General features: G+C 55.1%; 5 protein-coding genes across 5 annotated transcripts; 2 read left to right on the top strand and 3 right to left on the bottom strand.

The window, feature by feature from the left end:
• Positions 1-571: 571 nt before the first annotated feature.
• On the bottom strand, positions 572-1,571 carry GUITHDRAFT_166278 (hypothetical protein; the record flags this gene model as incomplete). Its single annotated transcript, XM_005821136.1, has 1 exon — positions 572-1,571. The coding sequence occupies exon 1, from the start codon at positions 1,535-1,537 to the stop codon at positions 572-574; it is 966 nt and encodes a 321-aa protein (XP_005821193.1). The 5' UTR covers positions 1,538-1,571.
• Positions 1,572-2,193: 622 nt separating this feature from the next.
• On the bottom strand, positions 2,194-3,904 carry GUITHDRAFT_119629 (hypothetical protein; the record flags this gene model as incomplete). Its single annotated transcript, XM_005821135.1, has 12 exons — positions 2,194-2,284; positions 2,329-2,364; positions 2,508-2,556; positions 2,609-2,682; positions 2,727-2,811; positions 2,861-2,898; positions 3,022-3,086; positions 3,139-3,195; positions 3,253-3,333; positions 3,379-3,480; positions 3,529-3,585; positions 3,635-3,904. The coding sequence occupies 12 exons, from the start codon at positions 3,902-3,904 to the stop codon at positions 2,194-2,196; spliced, it is 1,005 nt and encodes a 334-aa protein (XP_005821192.1).
• A 2,334-nt stretch (positions 3,905-6,238) lies between these two features.
• On the bottom strand, positions 6,239-9,728 carry GUITHDRAFT_119628 (hypothetical protein; the record flags this gene model as incomplete). The annotated part of the gene is made up of 11 exons (XM_005821134.1): positions 6,239-7,003; positions 7,137-7,182; positions 7,278-7,410; positions 7,465-7,554; positions 8,225-8,306; positions 8,353-8,450; positions 8,494-8,584; positions 8,627-8,764; positions 8,810-8,913; positions 8,964-9,303; positions 9,354-9,728. The coding sequence occupies 11 exons, from the start codon at positions 9,726-9,728 to the stop codon at positions 6,239-6,241; spliced, it is 2,262 nt and encodes a 753-aa protein (XP_005821191.1).
• A 474-nt stretch (positions 9,729-10,202) lies between these two features.
• GUITHDRAFT_119627 (hypothetical protein) lies at positions 10,203-11,428 on the top strand (the record flags this gene model as incomplete). The annotated part of the gene is made up of 6 exons (XM_005821133.1): positions 10,203-10,515; positions 10,633-10,868; positions 10,921-11,013; positions 11,067-11,203; positions 11,249-11,313; positions 11,370-11,428. The coding sequence occupies 6 exons, from the start codon at positions 10,203-10,205 to the stop codon at positions 11,426-11,428; spliced, it is 903 nt and encodes a 300-aa protein (XP_005821190.1).
• A 1,038-nt stretch (positions 11,429-12,466) lies between these two features.
• Positions 12,467-16,021, top strand: GUITHDRAFT_90550 (hypothetical protein; the record flags this gene model as incomplete). Its single annotated transcript, XM_005821132.1, has 8 exons — positions 12,467-14,214; positions 14,425-14,478; positions 14,541-14,625; positions 15,005-15,093; positions 15,217-15,291; positions 15,640-15,706; positions 15,750-15,842; positions 15,907-16,021. The coding sequence occupies 8 exons, from the start codon at positions 12,467-12,469 to the stop codon at positions 15,982-15,984; spliced, it is 2,289 nt and encodes a 762-aa protein (XP_005821189.1). The 3' UTR covers positions 15,985-16,021.
• Positions 16,022-16,197: the final 176 nt, after the last annotated feature.

Genomic DNA, 16,197 nt, shown 5'->3' with positions numbered 1-16,197 from the left:
CGTACTCGCTCAAGTCGCAGGCCCGGGTCTTGCAGTCCACCATCTTCGCTCATTTTCCTGAGCGGGACCTGAGCCACTCTCCGATGCGAGCCTCGAGCTACTACCCCCTCAAGGCCTTCCCGCATCGCTATGCTCAGATGCTCGACTGCTATCTCCATGGCATGACAACCTTACTCGTACAGTCAAGGCGATGCTCAGCGAAGCCGGCCTCCATTGCGTCCTCGATAGGTCTGGTTGCACTTGTGTGGGAGGGGGGCGGAAGAGGAAGGGGAGAAAGGAGGGGAGCAATGGAAGGAGCCCTTGCACCTGCCGGAGGCTTGAAAGGAGGAAGGTAACGAGGAAGAGAGATGGAGCGACAACAGCCCGAAACAAGCACTGAGCAGCACCAGAGGATGTTTAGGATGTTTACTCGCACAAGGTAAAAAGTGCCTCAAGCAAAAGAAAGCAGGAGCAAGCTAAACCTGCATGCACACAGCGCCACAGCGAGAAGCAGCAGAGCTTTACTCTACCAGTAAACATGTCACTGCCTTGACCTTGTCACAGTCATAGTGAGGGATGAGGATGGAGGCGATCAAGGCGACAGCGTTGACGGGGAGCCTGTCGGTCTTGCGCAGCATGTCGATGGCCTGAGCATAGCGCTGGAGGGTCTCGTCGTCGTCGAATTTGATAAACGCAAGGCAGAAGCCGCGCTGCTCTGCTCGTCGTGGATCATGAATGAGACGTCAAGGTTCCATCGGTCGCCCCACAGCTCCTGATTGTGTCTCATGTCTTGCCTGAGCTGTTGCATGTAGGGCTGGGCCATGTCGACCGTGCTGCTGGCATAGCGCGAGATGCGCTTCTGCGTGGCGATGTAATCGTCAAGCTCCGCGCTGTACTCTGCGCTGTGGAACAGGCTTTTGACGGCTCCCTGCTTCCGCCGCAGCTTCATCACCTCGTCGTAGAGCTGGGCCGTGCGCTGGTCTCCTGCAGTCATCAGGTAGGTGAAGCCCAGGCAGGGCTCATGGTCATGCTGCTCGCTGTCACGCACCAGGTGCACCTCCTCCGTCACCCTCAGGCCGTTCTTGCGGAGGCAGCCCAGCATGATCGTCATGCCCTTGGTGTAGAAGGTCGGCAGCGTCCTTGTGGTGAGGATGCTGCTCCGACTGGAAGTGTAGCGCTGCAGCAAGGAGGCAGCGGGTTGAGAGCAGAGCGAGGACCAGTCGGTCCACCACTTCCTCAGGGGAGCTTCAGATGTCTCACAGGAGGCGGCAGCCTGGCTGTACAAGCGGACGATGATCTTGTGACTGGACTCAAGGGAGGAGAGGAGCAGTCGAGCTTCCTGAGCCATGTGCGGGTCTCTGAGGCCCCAGCCCTGCATACTCCGTGCCTGCTCACAGAAGGAGTCGATCTGTTGTATCGCCGCATCCGTGTGCTGCATGAGCAGCATGTAGTCGGCGGGGCTGAAGGAGCTGCGGATCTGCTCCAAGCTGGTGGCGCCCGCAAGCATGCTGCTGCGGCTCGGGTTCAAGTGGGGATTGAGGGGTCGGAATACCCTCATTGTCTGCCGCCATCCCCCGCGTCCTCGCTCTTATGAATGGCCCCCGGGCCTACCACCCCTGTCTGCCCCCCTGCGGTACCGCCTGTTTGTGGGGTGGGGTGGGGTGGGGTGGTTGGAGGGAAGGAAGGGGGTGAGGGGGTGAGGGGGTGAGGGGGTGAGAGGGTGAGTATGGGGGTGGGGTCAAGGGAAGAGGGGGTATTGCGATGGTTTGCGGGAACGCACTCGTGCGGCTGACAGGTGGGAGGGGAGAGGAAGAGGAAGGGGAAGGAAGGAGGGGAGTAGCGGGAGGAGCCTCTACCTTGGAGGAGATCCATGGCCAAGAGTCGCGATAGAGTCTAAAGAATAAGGCAGATAACAGAGTTGTTGCCCTGCAGCGAAATCTGCTCCATATTCATTCTAGTAGTCTTGAAGGGCTCCACCTACATTCCCTCGTAGAAGAGGTAGAGATCTTGATTGGCTTGGGCTGCAGATGTAGCTGTTCGTGCAGTTGCGCGCGTATATGTCGCCTGAGCGGGAGGAAATGAGAAGGCAAGCAGGTCACTTGTTTAAAATACATACTCATATCACACTAAGTTACTATCCTACACCAACACACGTCGTGTCTTGCTATATCACACGCTAAAATCATTACACTCAGCCGACATCAATTAGCTCCATCAGTTGGCAATGGCAGTTAAAGACGCAGAGAGATTGGCCACTCCAGCCAACGGCAGGAAGCGCTGATCAGCCGCACTGCTGGGATGATTCCTGAAGAGTCTCGTGAGAGGGCGAGGGAGGAACAGAAGACGTACAGAGGCTCGGAATCCTTCCTGCGCTTCTTGTTGGGGCTGCAAGCATTTCAGCAAACACAGCTTTAGGTCAGGTCAACCAGTCACCTCGAAGGGAGATCCGCGTCTGCAGGCCCCTGCCTGTTTCTCCTCGTCGCAATGGCATGTCAGCTTCTTGCAGCAAGGCAGGATAGGGAGCATACCTTCCAAGCCGCTCCATTGCGCCTTTGGTCGCAAACTGGGTGAAGCATGCTTCCAGTCTCTGTCAGCCCCTGCGATCTGCCTCCTTCCTAGAACAGTCGACCGATGTACTGGGTCCAGTCCCTGTTACCCGCGCGCGTCTCTGCCGTCACAAATTTCCACGAGCCTCCTGTTCCCCTGCTCTCAAGAGAGGACAGAGACGCACGTCGGGCTGACCTGACGTGTGCGTGGGGTTCGGGCAGAACTCGTAGGTGCAGTACATGGGCTGATTTCCAGCACACTTGGGAAGCGACGGGGGACGTTTGCCTGCCAAAGGTTCACACCGACGGCTGGCAGCTGAAAGAGGGCATCATACTCTTGGGAAGCTTCTCTTTCTTGACTAGCATTGGATCCCTGCCAGGAGAATATCGTCAGCTGATTCCTCCTCCTCCTCCTCCTTCTCCTCGATATCATCATCATCATCATCATCATCATCATGACGGTCCTCAGTGACGCCTTCAAGGACAAGCAACTCACCCCGACATCATGGTTCCTCCTTGAATCATGCCATGGTGGACTTGAGGGTAGGCCGGTGCAAGGGGCTGATAGACAAAATCGGCATAAGGAGAAGAACAGCGAGACCTAGAAACTGACGCGCTCTATCGGCTTGTAGGAGGAGCTAGGAAAAGGTTTGGGTTCGAACTCCAGCTTCTGATGGACATGTGAGATCATGAACAGCAGGCGCTGTGACCTCGTGTCGCTACTCACCCGCTCGGCAGGAGACCTTACATCCTTGGCAGGTTCGCTGACAAGAGAAGCCAGGTTCACACTGACGGACTGTTGGTCATGCTGTATGCTCGTTAGCGCTAAGGCAAGGGGCAGGAACAAGGAGACCCGAGGAGGCAAGGCGTACTTGAGGATTGGTGTTGTGTTCTCGATATGAGTAGTAACTGGAGGACTGGAGATGCTCTCCTGCGCCTCCACGCTGGATTCCTCCTGCAACAAGAGCATCGGCCTCCAGCAAACAGAACAAGAATGCCTTACTTGTGCGTCGCTTTCGTTGCAGATTTGGAAGTATTCCTGCTGGATGGGCATGGAGATCTGACCATCAAGTCAGCGCCTCAAGGAGCTGCACTCCTCTTCCTTCTACCTCCGTCACGATGGAGAAGTTCGGTTCGAAGCATTCTCCACCAGTCTTCTGGCTCACATTGTTTTCGAGGCTGTTGTCTTGGAGGATGGGAAACAGCAAAGAAAGATTCTCATCGATGCCGCAGTCTGCGTCTGGGCTGTCGTTGACGATCTCGATTGAAGGTGGCCCCAAGAGCTCAGAAAGCGTCACGTCCTCGTCCGGAATGAAGATGGGCTTCGAGTGCATGTCACCCGAGTAATCATCGTAGAAGTAAGGGGATGTCGACCTCATGTCTCCCTCTCCTGCTCTCAACCTTGTCATTGTCATCTCGATCCACAAGCACCCTCGTCTATCACTGTCTCCCGCCTCAAACTACACGTGTACCCTCCTCTGATCAAGTTGAGCATCTGATATACAGCAAAACATCGCATGATACAATCTTGCAGAGTACAAACACTCAAGTTTCGTCACGTCACCGTTCATGTCAGCAAGTTATTCCCTTACTATAACTTGGACGATGATAAAATCAGTATGCCATCACTACATAGACCATAACAACATCAGTAGGATTGATTGCATTCTGATCGTCCTCAGAATCGTTACCATTCAAGTTTACACTCAGACATTCAGATGCTGTTATTAACGATTGTCCATGCTCTGCTCGTATTGCTCGGCTTGACAACCTCCAAAGTTTCCACCGTGAATGCCCCTCCTCACTTGGGAAGAAACTTAGAGTTCAATCCGTATCTCATCGAGCTCATCTGATCACTGTCCTCCTCCTCCTTCTCCCCTCCCCTCCGCACCCTCCTTGTGTCGTTCACTCCCGCCATCTGCTTAAGCGACCGGAGTAGGCGGAGGCCGTGAAGGAAGGGTGGGTGCCTATCACAGTGGGTACTGGGAAATAATTTCCCTGGTGGGTACTTCGGAGTCCAAGGCACCGGTACTTTTGATATGGCGTCTATGATCAAGCGGGTACTATGACACCAATAGGTAAAAAACACCCTACCATATGTCGGCATCGAAGATAGATTAGGGTGGGTAGTTAAGGATTAGTGGGGGTTATCACTATCACCGGTGATATCCCTGACACCATGCACATGTCATGGCTTGAAGTTACGACCATGGCTCCAAAAGCACCGGTCAAGGAAAGTCACGGGGGGTGGGGGAGTGAATTGAGAGGTGAGGGGTGGGTAGTTGGGGGACCCTGACGCGGGTACAATGGTAGTACCTGAGAAGAAAACTTTTAAAAACCTTGTGTATCAATAATGTTATTATTAAGATAAAATCAAACTTTACAAGGGAGGTTTTGTGGCTTCTTCTTGTGCAAAATTTGAAATCATCCCGAGCAAACAACGGTTGGGAATATACAGTTTCCAAATCTAAAATCAAGTGTAAAACATGAGTTCTGTAGATAACAGTACCATAATTTTCGACTCGTTGTGATCTGGAATTCGTGATTCGAAGAATATATACACTTATTAAGATGTATAAATATATATGAAAATCAAGTCACGAGGTTGAAAATACTATTATAAATTCTACAGAAAGGAAAAATAATTATTAAATTTTGAGCGTCAGCACTACGACAGCCAAAGTCGAAACGATCCAAATTAACCTTGTTCTGGATCAGGCCGTCGCTACAACTACAAATATATATAAAATTATATTACTTGTAGATTGAATTAGGGGTAGGGGTGAAAATGTACGTGAGTTCTGCCCAGGGGGGGTGGGGTAGGCAGGGGCTGTTGGAGGCTCGGAGTGCGGGGTACACGGGGCAGGCGGACGAGGTTTCTTTGACGACCTGGTTCGTACCTCCGAGCAATCTGGTGATTGTATCTTCAATTGAAATGATTCTTTTTCATCCTTTTTGTTTTAAGTGTAATCAGAATTAAATTACTTTTATGTGAACGGGCCCGGCCCCTGCAACTCGCATCTCTTCGCTTGTTACCACTACCCCCCCATCACCCCCTCTATCTGACATGAGGTCGCCACGTTACGACCGACCATGGGAGCTACCAAGGGGGGTAGTCTCTGAGGAGAGGTGGGGTCCATTTGCCTGGATGGTATCAGGCGTAGCTGATGGGGTAAAAGCACTGGGGGTAGGCCATCGAGATACGACCTCTAACTTGGCAATAAGTATTTTTATAATGGTTATAATGATGTACATCTACAATAGTTTTTTTTTTTTTGATAAGGGCGGCAACAACGCTCTTCCGCTCTGTCTTCCGCTTCCGCCTCGCGGTCCGGAGGCGGCGTCCGACGAGTCGAGCCTGAGCTTCCCGCCGGTCCGAGTCCGGCGGCCCGGCCGCAACTTGTCGGACTTCCGTTCCGACAACGGGCTTGCCAGGCCCAGGGCCCGGGGCCGGGCGCCGGTCACCCCGGGTCCGAGTCACTGTCACCCCGGGCCCGCCGGGCCGGGCCGCGGGTGACCGTACGGTGACTCGTGACGGCGACCCCGGGGGCCCGTACTTGCCGCCGGCCTGCGGCAGTGCAGGCCGCGAGGCTCAGCACAGAGTGAACTTGAAGTTTGGATGTTGAAAGTTCAGCCATGTAGTAACGTGATACTACTATGATATGACTCAGTACGGTATGATATCACTGAAAGGAATGCCACAGGCAGCCGCATCATTTGACTGCGGGCAGTGCGGGCCGGGTGGCACTGGCTGGCCCACTGGTGGTCACGGCCGTTGTACGGTGCCGATCTGCCGCCGAGTATCTCCCGGGCCTGATTGGACGATGGCTCCGCCGACTCAGCGGCCGCTGTGAGAGAGGAGCCGGAGGGTATAGACGAGGTTCTTCTTCCTTGTTCTCAACACCGAGCAGCTTCCACCAGCTGATGCTGACCCAGTACTCTCCGTTGTTCTCGTTCACGACGATCCTGTAGTGGCTGTACCTCTGAGCCTCTTCCACTGCTATGCTCTTCCCTGCTTCTGTATAGCCCGTCACGTTGTCCTGCGAGTCTACCACAGACCACTCCAACCCGTCGTTGGAGCCGAGGATCCAAAACTTCCTCGGCCCCCTGTAGAGGTCGTTGGCTCGGGTGTACAAGACATACTCCTGTAGGTAGATGGGGACAGGAAGCGAGATCTGCAGCCACTCGCCTGCACAGGCGATGCCTGTGGTGGTGATGGTGGGAGGATACCGAGTGTACTCGCCTGTCGCCAAGGAGTAGAAGTCTGGTGACTGTGTCGTCCAGAAGTTGATCACTGATGAGTTGCTGATAAAGTCAAAGGCGTTCCACGCGCGCTCGGAGCAGCAAGCGCCAGAGGACGATACGACGTAGATGCCATTACCATAGGGAGCGCCAGAGATGGTAGAGGTCAAGGCAGAGAGAGGAGCCGGAGGGTATAGACGAGACCTTGGGCATGGTTCGCTCCTACCTACAGTTCCCTGGGCAAGGAATCACTGCAAGAAGCAAAGCAGACGCAGAGCGTACAACAAAAAGGTTTAGGGAGGTTTGAAAGCCCCAGGGCAGGAAGCTTTTGTTCCTCTCATCGTAAACAAAGCAGGCGGCATCGATCACATGACTGACGCAGGCGCTCTCGTAGTCGCACACCCAGACCTCAAACCTGCCACCAGGGATAAATGGCAGGAGATGAAATGTGACGGTCGGCCAGGAACAAGAGCAGCAGCAAGCAGCAGCGAGAGGAGTAGTTGCTTTTACCTTCCTACATCCATGAGTATCCCAAGCCCTCCTGTCAGGATTTCACCCGAGCTCAGCTGACTTACGATGACATTCCAGTCCTTGCTGAGCTCGCACTGTTGCACGCTAAGCGAGACATTCTCCCAGGGGAACACTGACAGCAGTAGGATACTTCAGTTCGAGACACAAGCAGACAGGTGATACTCACGGGAGTGACAGGCTGAGTCTCTCATCATCATCATCATCAGCAGCAGCAGCATCAGCCTCAGCATCATCGCAACCACCAGCTTCGAGGCTGCTGGGAAGTGGAAAACAAAAAAAAAGAGGCTTCAGTGCAAGTGTCCGCGGCCCGAGCCGCTGAGCCGGCCGCCCGGGCCGCCGGGCCGGGGCCGCCGCGGGGCCCCGCGTGACGGAATACAAGTTTGTTAGACTTGTACTAGTCCAAAGTCACGCAGACATCACATCGACCTCAGTTGTAACAAGACAGTTTTTGCTCAAGACCGAGTTTAATGCACACGAAACCAGAATTGAGGAGCACATGAGAGATAGACTGTATGCTAGGATGTGAAACCCAAGCATCCAGACATGAGGGGTAACACAAGTCGAAGAACAGCTGTAACAGCATGTATTCTTGTACGGTAGATAGTAGGCCTGGCGTCGTCTCAGTCGCAGATCCGACCGATCATCGGACGGTACTAAGAATCAATTTCCACTTCATCGCGTTCGCTCTAGCCCAGCAGCTACTCCATAGAAGAAAGTTGAGTTCCGCATGTAGGCTGATATCCCCAGATACGCTTCTATTCGCACCTTGTCCAGCTGCAGTTGAGTTTGTGGCTGACTCTCACGCTCGAGCATGCGCACGACACGCAGCAGAGGGATGGCTCTATGATTTCCCTCCAACAGGACACACGCAGATTCTCCTTCCTCCCTCCTCTCCGCTACAACTGTGCAAGCAGAAAGACACTTACAAGTGAGTCCCAGCAGCACGAAAGCCACCAGCTCCCAGCTTGCCTCACCTATCACCTTCTCGTTCACAGACATGGCATCCTCCTAGCGTAACTGAGATTGAGAGAAGTAGATCAAGAGGCGGGTTCACCATGTAGTGCTTGAAGATCTGATTCATCTTGTTGCAATGCCTCCCACAACCCTCCCCGTCCTTCATGGGCTGCCATTTGTCGGTCGTCTCAGGGGCAGCTGAGCTGAGTGAGGCGATCAAGGTCGATCGCTCGCAAGGTACCTCGATGCTGCTGACAGAAGCGCGAGCAATTCTTCGCAAGTGACGCCATGAGGGAGAGGTTCATCGCAGCACATTCAGTCAAGGCGTCATGCTGCAGCAGGTGAGGCGGTGCAGTCTAGGGGAGAGAGATAACCTGCTGCACAGCGAGACTAGGTCCGAATTCCCTTCCCCATGACTGCTCGCACATGACATGCAGCTGGGAAAGGCTCGAGAGCTGTAGGATTGACTTGAACCATTCGACATCCTTGGGGAGGGAACGAAAGATGTTGATCTACGGCCACGTGATGTATGGATGTCTCCTCAAGTTCCTTCTCACCTTCCTGTTGGTTCCCGCTAGCATCGCCCTCAAGACGTTCTCGTGCTCGTTGCTCAAGTCAGGATCGAACACCATCGACGTCACACGCTCGTCGCCCTGCCAGGCTGAAAGAGGTAGCGAGGTTGAGAAGGAGAGCAGGCGGGAGAATGGAGACCTTGGTGTTCGGCCTTGTACCACTCGGAGGCGAGAAAGGAAGAGATCACTTCGTTTACGCTCACTGGAGCCCAACCGTCCTGCCCACACACATTCTGATCCATCAGTCTTCTCCCTTTTTCTCCCTTGGGGCTGTGCCGAGTTCGCGCCATGGCTCGGACGTGCTTCAGTATGGGCCACTCGTCGCTCTCACAGTCGCTCCCACAACGAGGAGGAGAAAGGTTGGGCCGCTCTCTGGCAGGGGATTCGACCTTGAAGAAGGTGCGCGAGGAGGACAGGAGGAGGTTCTCATCTGCTCCCAGGACCTCCACGAAAGCCTCATAGTTTCCTGCTGGCACGTCCTGCCACTTCTCAACTCTCAGCCGTGAGCTTTTGACAAGACAAGCCGCACCTCGATTCTGCTCTCTTCCTCTCCCAGCCGTACGGGGTTTGCTGAACGACTCTCTGCTGAACGACTCTCTGCTGAACGACTCTCTGCTGAACGACTCTCTGCTGAACGACTCTCTCTAGACGATTCCACAACATGCAGCCATGCCGAAATGGCTCCAACGGCAGGGACATGTTTCATGCATACGACAAGGCGCATGTTGGCATGGGTGATGAGAGTATGGTTCAGCGGTTCCAGAATCGCCACGGCAGGCGAGTCATCGGGACTACTGTAGTCGCTGCAGTTGCGGGAGGGAGCATACAGCAAGCTTCGCCTGAAGATCTGCTCGCCTCCATCGCATGAGCCAAGTACGAGGAGAAGAAAGCCGATCATGAACATTCGATCTCCAGACCGTCTCGAGCACCTCGTCATCTCACCTGACCTCTTGATCCTCATCTTGATCTTCCTGCTCCTCCTGCTCCTGCTCCTGCTCCTGCTCCTGCTCCTGCTCCTGCTCCTGCTCCTGCTCCTGCTCCTGCTCCTGCTCCTGCTCCTGCTCCTGCTCCTCCGTCTCCCTCGCGCCCGTTGCTATGCTTTACCACATTGGCTCCATCATTAGCGAGAAATGTATAGGTGAGTACCCCAACAAATAAAGGCTAGATCAGGGTGGGTGCTGAAGAGATCTAGTAGGGGGTAGTCTCCATGATAAGAAAGGGGGTGGGTAGTAGCTCACCATACAAGCAAGAGCTTGCCGCCTAGTCGGGCATACCGAAGGAGAGGGAGGGGAGGGAGAAGAGAGGGAGGGGAGTGAAGGAGGAGAGAGGGAGGGGAGTGGAGGAGAGAGTGGAGGAGAAGAGGCGGGGGAAGAGAACGATGGATCAAGGGGAGCGAGCGATGGAGCCATCAGCTGGATTTCTTGCGATCATCAGGAGCGTGATGATGGTGAAGCTCAAGACTCTGGTTCGGGTGATGTCCTTCAAGGCCTTCAAACCCTCGCACCCCCACTACAGCTGGCTCCAACGCTTCAAAGATGCCGCCAAGCTCCAGGAGAAGACACTCACTGATTATCTACGGCATGTCCTCCAACGTGAAGGACTGTGCGGGGTCGTCAAGAGGGCATTGCCAGCGTACATGGGGAGCGCGATGAGCAGCATGACACTTTACTCAGTGTACAGTGAGATGCAGTGTGAGAGTCTCGACAGCCGAGGCATGACAAGCTGCAGGTCACGTCAGCCCGTATCAACTCTGCATCGAATGGCCTTCTCCTAATATAGAGCAGGCAGGAGCTCCGCTCTTCTTTCAGGTCTCTCCTCACTTTCACAGTCTGTTTACTTCCGCGTCTCACATCACCGCCAGACGTTCCGCGAGGTGATGGGCTACGGATGTGCTGCAGGTGCGGCTCACGGCATCGTCTCGGCCCCCACCAAGATCATTCTCAACGCGTATTACAATCAGCCGAGAGGCTCGTCGCCCTCGCTCTCCCTCCCAGCCCTCCGCCGCCTCTTCCTCCCGAAGCACTGGTCCGCCGCGGCCATGACGGTGGGAGCCGAGCCAAGAGACGGTCAAGGGCGAGTGTGACTGGGACCCGCAGTTGCTCAAGGACTCACTTGCCTTCGGCGCCTTCTTCGGGGGGTACGAGGCTTGCAAGCAGACAAGCACGCGGCAGGTGGCAGAGCTGCTTGAGGTCAGCGCGATCCTCTCGTCCCTTGCTCGCATCTTGGTCGTGATGCTCGGCAGGGGCGGCAACTGCTGCTGGACCGTCACGTCGCTCTTGTGTCTGGCGCTGCCGTCCTCTCAGGCGGGTTTGCGGGTTTCTGCTACACGAGCGTCAAGTTTCCTATCGGCTGGTTCCTCGAGCGCAAGCACGGAAGCAGGTCAAAGCGCCAGGTAGTGAGAGCCTGCAGTGACGCGAGGAACAGGCCCTGGGTGAGGTTCCCCTCGCTCTTCTTCAAGGCAGCCGCTCTCTCCTCCCTGCCGAATGCCTGTGGGTCTTGTCGTCACTGCTGTAGCCCTTCGCTTAACTGCTCGATTGTTTGTTAGGCTCTTTCCTCGCTCTGGAGCTCTTCCTCCACTACTCTGGTATGCGAAACATCTCGTAGCGCTGCCAGGAGCCAGTTTGAGGTTCTCATCTCCCTTCTACGTCGACCATGTCTCTCTCCACTCTAGTTGCCTCCTCCTTCCCCGTTTTTCAAAATTTTGTCAAACTGCTCGACCTGCATCACGCGACAAGATGCAAAAGAAGTGATGAAGCACTGAAAGAGAGATGGAGAGATGAAGCACTTGAAGCACTTGATGTACTAGAAGCACTTGATGTACTAGAAGCACTTGATGTACTAGAAGCACGTGATGTACTAGAAGCACTTGATGTACTAGAAGCACGTGATGTACTAGAAGCACTTGATGTACTAGAAGCACTAGAAGCACTTGATGTACTAGAAGCACTTGATGTACTAGAAGCACGTGATGTACTAGAAGCACTAGAAGCACTTGATGTACTAGAAGCACTTGATGTACTAGAAGCACTTGATGTACTAGAAGCACTTGATGTACTAGAAGCACTTGATGTACTAGAAGCACTTGAAGCACTTGAAGCACTTGAAGCTTCTAGTGCTTCAAGTGCTTCAAGTACATCACTCACTGGCATCATCATTCACTCGTCCACCAAGCCCTTTAAGCCTCCTCGACTACCACCCCCCCTTATCTTGTATCACCCCTCTTTTCCCCCCATAGTACCCCCATTTTTCCTCTTTCGTTTTACCAACCCCTACCCTAATCACCCCTTCCTCTGTGCTCCTGCAGCCGCAACCATGGCGGGCTGGCATTTGTTGCCGCTCGTCATGCTTGTAGTGAGGGCCCACGCTGCTCTGTCCCCCTCCCCCTCTCTCTGCTCTCCTGAGCTTCCAGTCTCTCTCCCTGCCCTGCCTGACCGTCTCAGCCACGAGTCGCTCTTGTTGGAGGCTGACCAAGTTTGTCGCTCCGATCGTTGCTGCTCGCTCTCGAGCTCCATGGAGGGTTATCTTGGCTCTTCCTCGGCATCTCGTCAGGCGCTGAAAGCTTCTCGTTCTTCCTCCCTTCGGTCCAGGGGGGGCGAGCGAAGCTCCTCCCTCTCAAGCAAGCTTTGGTCTGCGCGAGGAAGAATGGAACGGTTGAGGGGGGGAGGACTGCTTGTTCAGGGGACTCCCTTGATGTGGGAGGACTCGCTGCCTTGGCTCAGCTACGTGCGCGAGCATGGTGTCTTGCAGTTCATTCACACCTACTACGCGCACAAGGGAAGAAACGGCGAGAAGCTGCTGTGGGGGGAAGAGCTGGAGTATCAGATTCTCAAGGTTGATAGAGAGAACAAGAAGGTGAGGATCTCTCTGCGCGGGGCTGAAGTGCTCGAAACCCTGAGGGGTAGAGAGGACAAGAGCGGGAGGTCGGACAACCGCAAGGAGGCATGCGCATGGCACCCGGAGTACGGGGCATGGATGATTGAAGGCACTCCCAGGATGCCATTTGGAGGGTTTGTGCGCGATCTGCGCAGAGTGGAGCTGTCGATGCGGTTGAGGAGAAGGAGGATCCTCGCGGCTCTGAGTAAGGACGAGATCGTCCCCACCATCACCGCCTTCCCTATGATGGGCACGCAAGACTTCACTGACCCTCCCACAGAGCCCAACGGCCCCGTCGCTCAGTCGGACACTTGCTCTGATGCCGTCATCAACGGACACCCGAGGTTCGCGACGCTGACCGGAAACATCCGGAAGAGGAGGGGATCAAAGGTGAACATCAAAGTGCCCTTGTTCTTGGACTCCAAGACGGAAGAGAGGTGCGCCAACGAGACCATCCCCAACCCCGACGAGCCTCTTCGCATGTCTGGCTTCGACAACTGGACTTGCCCGCGACGGCACACGATCGAGATGGACTGCATGGCATTTGGCATGGGCATGTGCTGCTTGCAAGTCACTTTTCAGGCTCGCGACATCCACGAGTCGCGTCATCTCTACGATCAGCTTGCGGTCCTCACCCCAATCATGCTCGCCCTGTCTGCCTCCACCCCCATCCTTAAGGGAAGGCTGGCAGACACTGACGTCCGCTGGGCTACCATCGCTGCTTCCGTTGACGACCGGACGCCGCAGGAGCGAGGGCTGGAGGTGTGTGCTCCCTCGCACAAGGGGCAGATGGGATGGATGGCAGGAGGAGGCGCAAGAGCTCTGCCCAAGTCGAGGTACGAATCTATCTCCTCCTACATCTGCGACTGCAAGCAGGGATCAGACCCGACCTCCTCGCTGGACAAGTACAACGACATTCCCTGCCCCATTGACGAGACTTCCTACGAGACTCTGATCGCCGCCGGCATCGACAAGAAGCTCGCAAGGCACATCGCTCATCTCTTCGTGCGGGACCCGCTGGTCATCTACAGCGAGCGGATTCACATCCCCGACTCCGACTCCACCGACCACTTTGAGAACATTCAGTCAACCAACTGGCAGACGGTGCGCTGGAAACCTCCTCCTCCCGGCAGCGACGTTGGCTGGCGCGTCGAGTTCCGCTCGATGGAGGTGCAGCTGACAGACTTTGAGAACGCAGCCTTCACGGTGATGACGGTGCTGATCTCGCGAGTGCTGCTCTACTTCCGGCTCAACCTCTACATGCCTCTCTCCAAGGTCGACAAGAACATGCAGGAGGCTCACCGACGCGACGCGGCGACTGAGGGGAAGTTCTGGTTCCGAAAGCACATGGCCATCACTGAGGAGCTCGAGGACGGACAGACGCACGACGAGTGCGAGCTGATGAGCATCTACGAGATTCTGACAGGAAAAGGCACTCACTTCCCCGGGCTCCTCCCACTCGTCTTCGCCTACCTCGACAACATCGGATGCGACACGCTGACACGCGACTCCGTGAGGTCTGTGCTGGACGGAAAAGGAGAGAAAGAAATGATGATGATGATGATGATGATGATGATGATGATGATGGAGATGATGATGATGATGATGATGATGATGATGATGATGATGATGATGATGATGATGATGATGATGATGATGATGATGATGATGATGATGATGATGACGATGATGATGACGATGATGATGACGCTGATCACGATGAGCAGACGATATGCGATGCTGCTGGAGAAGAGAGCCAAGGGTGACCTTTTGACTGCCTCGTACGTCCATCTTCTCTTGTTTTTCGCTTCGCCTGCTAGAGGTGACACGTCATCACCACCAGCGCATGGATTCGCAAGTTTGTGAAGCAGCACCCTCGGTACAACAACGACTCGGTGGTCACTGACGAGATCGCCTATGACCTCTTGGTAGAGAACTGCTCCCATCTTCCCTCCCTCCCTCCCTCCCTCCCTCCCTCCCTCCCTCCCTCCCTCCCTCCCTCCCTCGCTCCCTCCCGCTCCCTCCTTCCCTCCTTCCCTCCCTCGCTCCCTCTCGCCCTCCCGCCCTCGCTCGCTCGCTCGCTCCCTCCTCCCTCCCTTCTTCCCTCCCTTCTTCCCTCTCGCCCGCCCGCCCGCCCTCCCTCCCTCCCTCCCTCCCTCCCTGATCCCTCAATCTCCTCGTCCCTCTCCTATAAGTCCCTTCCTCTCCCCCCCCAGCTTTATGCATCCCTTCTCTCCTCTCTTCAAATTTCTTCAAACTGACCAGGTCCTCTCGTCTATTGTATGCTCTCGGCTTGCTTGATATCAGATTGCATGCTCCGATATTGGTGAGGGCAGACGAAAGGCCCCTGACGTCTTTGGGAATGTGGTCATCGAGCCGCTCACCAAGGATGGAGCGTGAGTGGAAGGAGGGGGGAGGGGGAGGGGGGAGGAAGGAGGAGCATGGAGGAGTAGAGGGGTGCGGAGGAAAGATGGAGGAAGTCCTCCTTGGATGGAGCGAGGTTAAGCAGGTATGAGCAGGTACGAGGTGTCGCTGGAGTCAACGCCGCTGGACCAGAAACAGAGAAGTCTACTGATTGAAAAGTATCGGATGAGGTGAGAAGACGAAAGGAGACGAGAGGAGGAGAGGGGAGGGGAGAGGGAGGGGAGGGGAGGGGAGGGGAGGGGAGGGAGTTGAAATGGAGATATTAGAACCAGCTCAACAAGAGTTGATTCAAGGAGCTGAAGAGGAGGCCCCACAAGGAGAGGACAGGGAGACAAGAGGAGAGGAGAGGACAGGGAGAAAAGAGGAGAGGAGAGGACAGGGAGAAAAGAGGAGAGGAGAGGACAGGGAGAAAAGAGGAGAGGAGAGGACAGGGAGAAAAGAGGAGAGGAGAGGAGAGGGAGAAAAGAGGAGAGGAGAGGGAGAAAAGAGGAGAGTAGAGGGTTGATGCGAATGTTCAGGGCGCTTGACAACAAGGAGAAAGGAACGTCAATCTCTGACGGCTGGACAAGTCCAGTAGAGGAGCAGGTGAAGCTCTCGAGCATGACTAGCCCCAGCTGAGGCCCTGCAGGTCATGGAGGCAACTGGACGAACCCCCCCCGAATGTCGCCTGTGCGTCACCTCTCATGCCTGCCGCTGCGCCAGTACGGAGGGCGAAAAAGTGGTGAGAAGAAGAAGACGGGAGAATGGAGAGCGGGAGGAAGGGGAGGATCTGACTGGATCAACAGAAGCGAAGTCTATCGGCTGGTCTGGACGATGAGAGTGAAGAATTCTCACAAGCAGCAAGAGAAGCTGTAGATTCATAACCTTGTAGATCAATCTTTAAACTTCTCCTTCACGTCTCCTGACTCCCCCTCCCGGAGTCCTCCTCTTCCACCACCACCACCACTACCTGCTCCTCCTCCTCCTCCTCAGGCTGCTGCTCCTCCTCAGGCTGCTGCTGCTGCTGCTGCTGCTGCTGCTCCTCCTCCTCCTCCTCCTCCTCCTCCTCCGCCACTTCCTCCTCTTCCTCCTCACTG

The sequence above is a fragment of the Guillardia theta genome (assembly GCF_000315625.1).
Source record: "Guillardia theta CCMP2712 unplaced genomic scaffold GUITHscaffold_152, whole genome shotgun sequence".
Lineage (NCBI taxonomy): Eukaryota > Cryptophyceae > Pyrenomonadales > Geminigeraceae > Guillardia > Guillardia theta.
The sequence above is the reverse complement of the archived record's forward strand: the minus strand, read 5'-3'. Positions and strand labels throughout refer to the sequence as shown.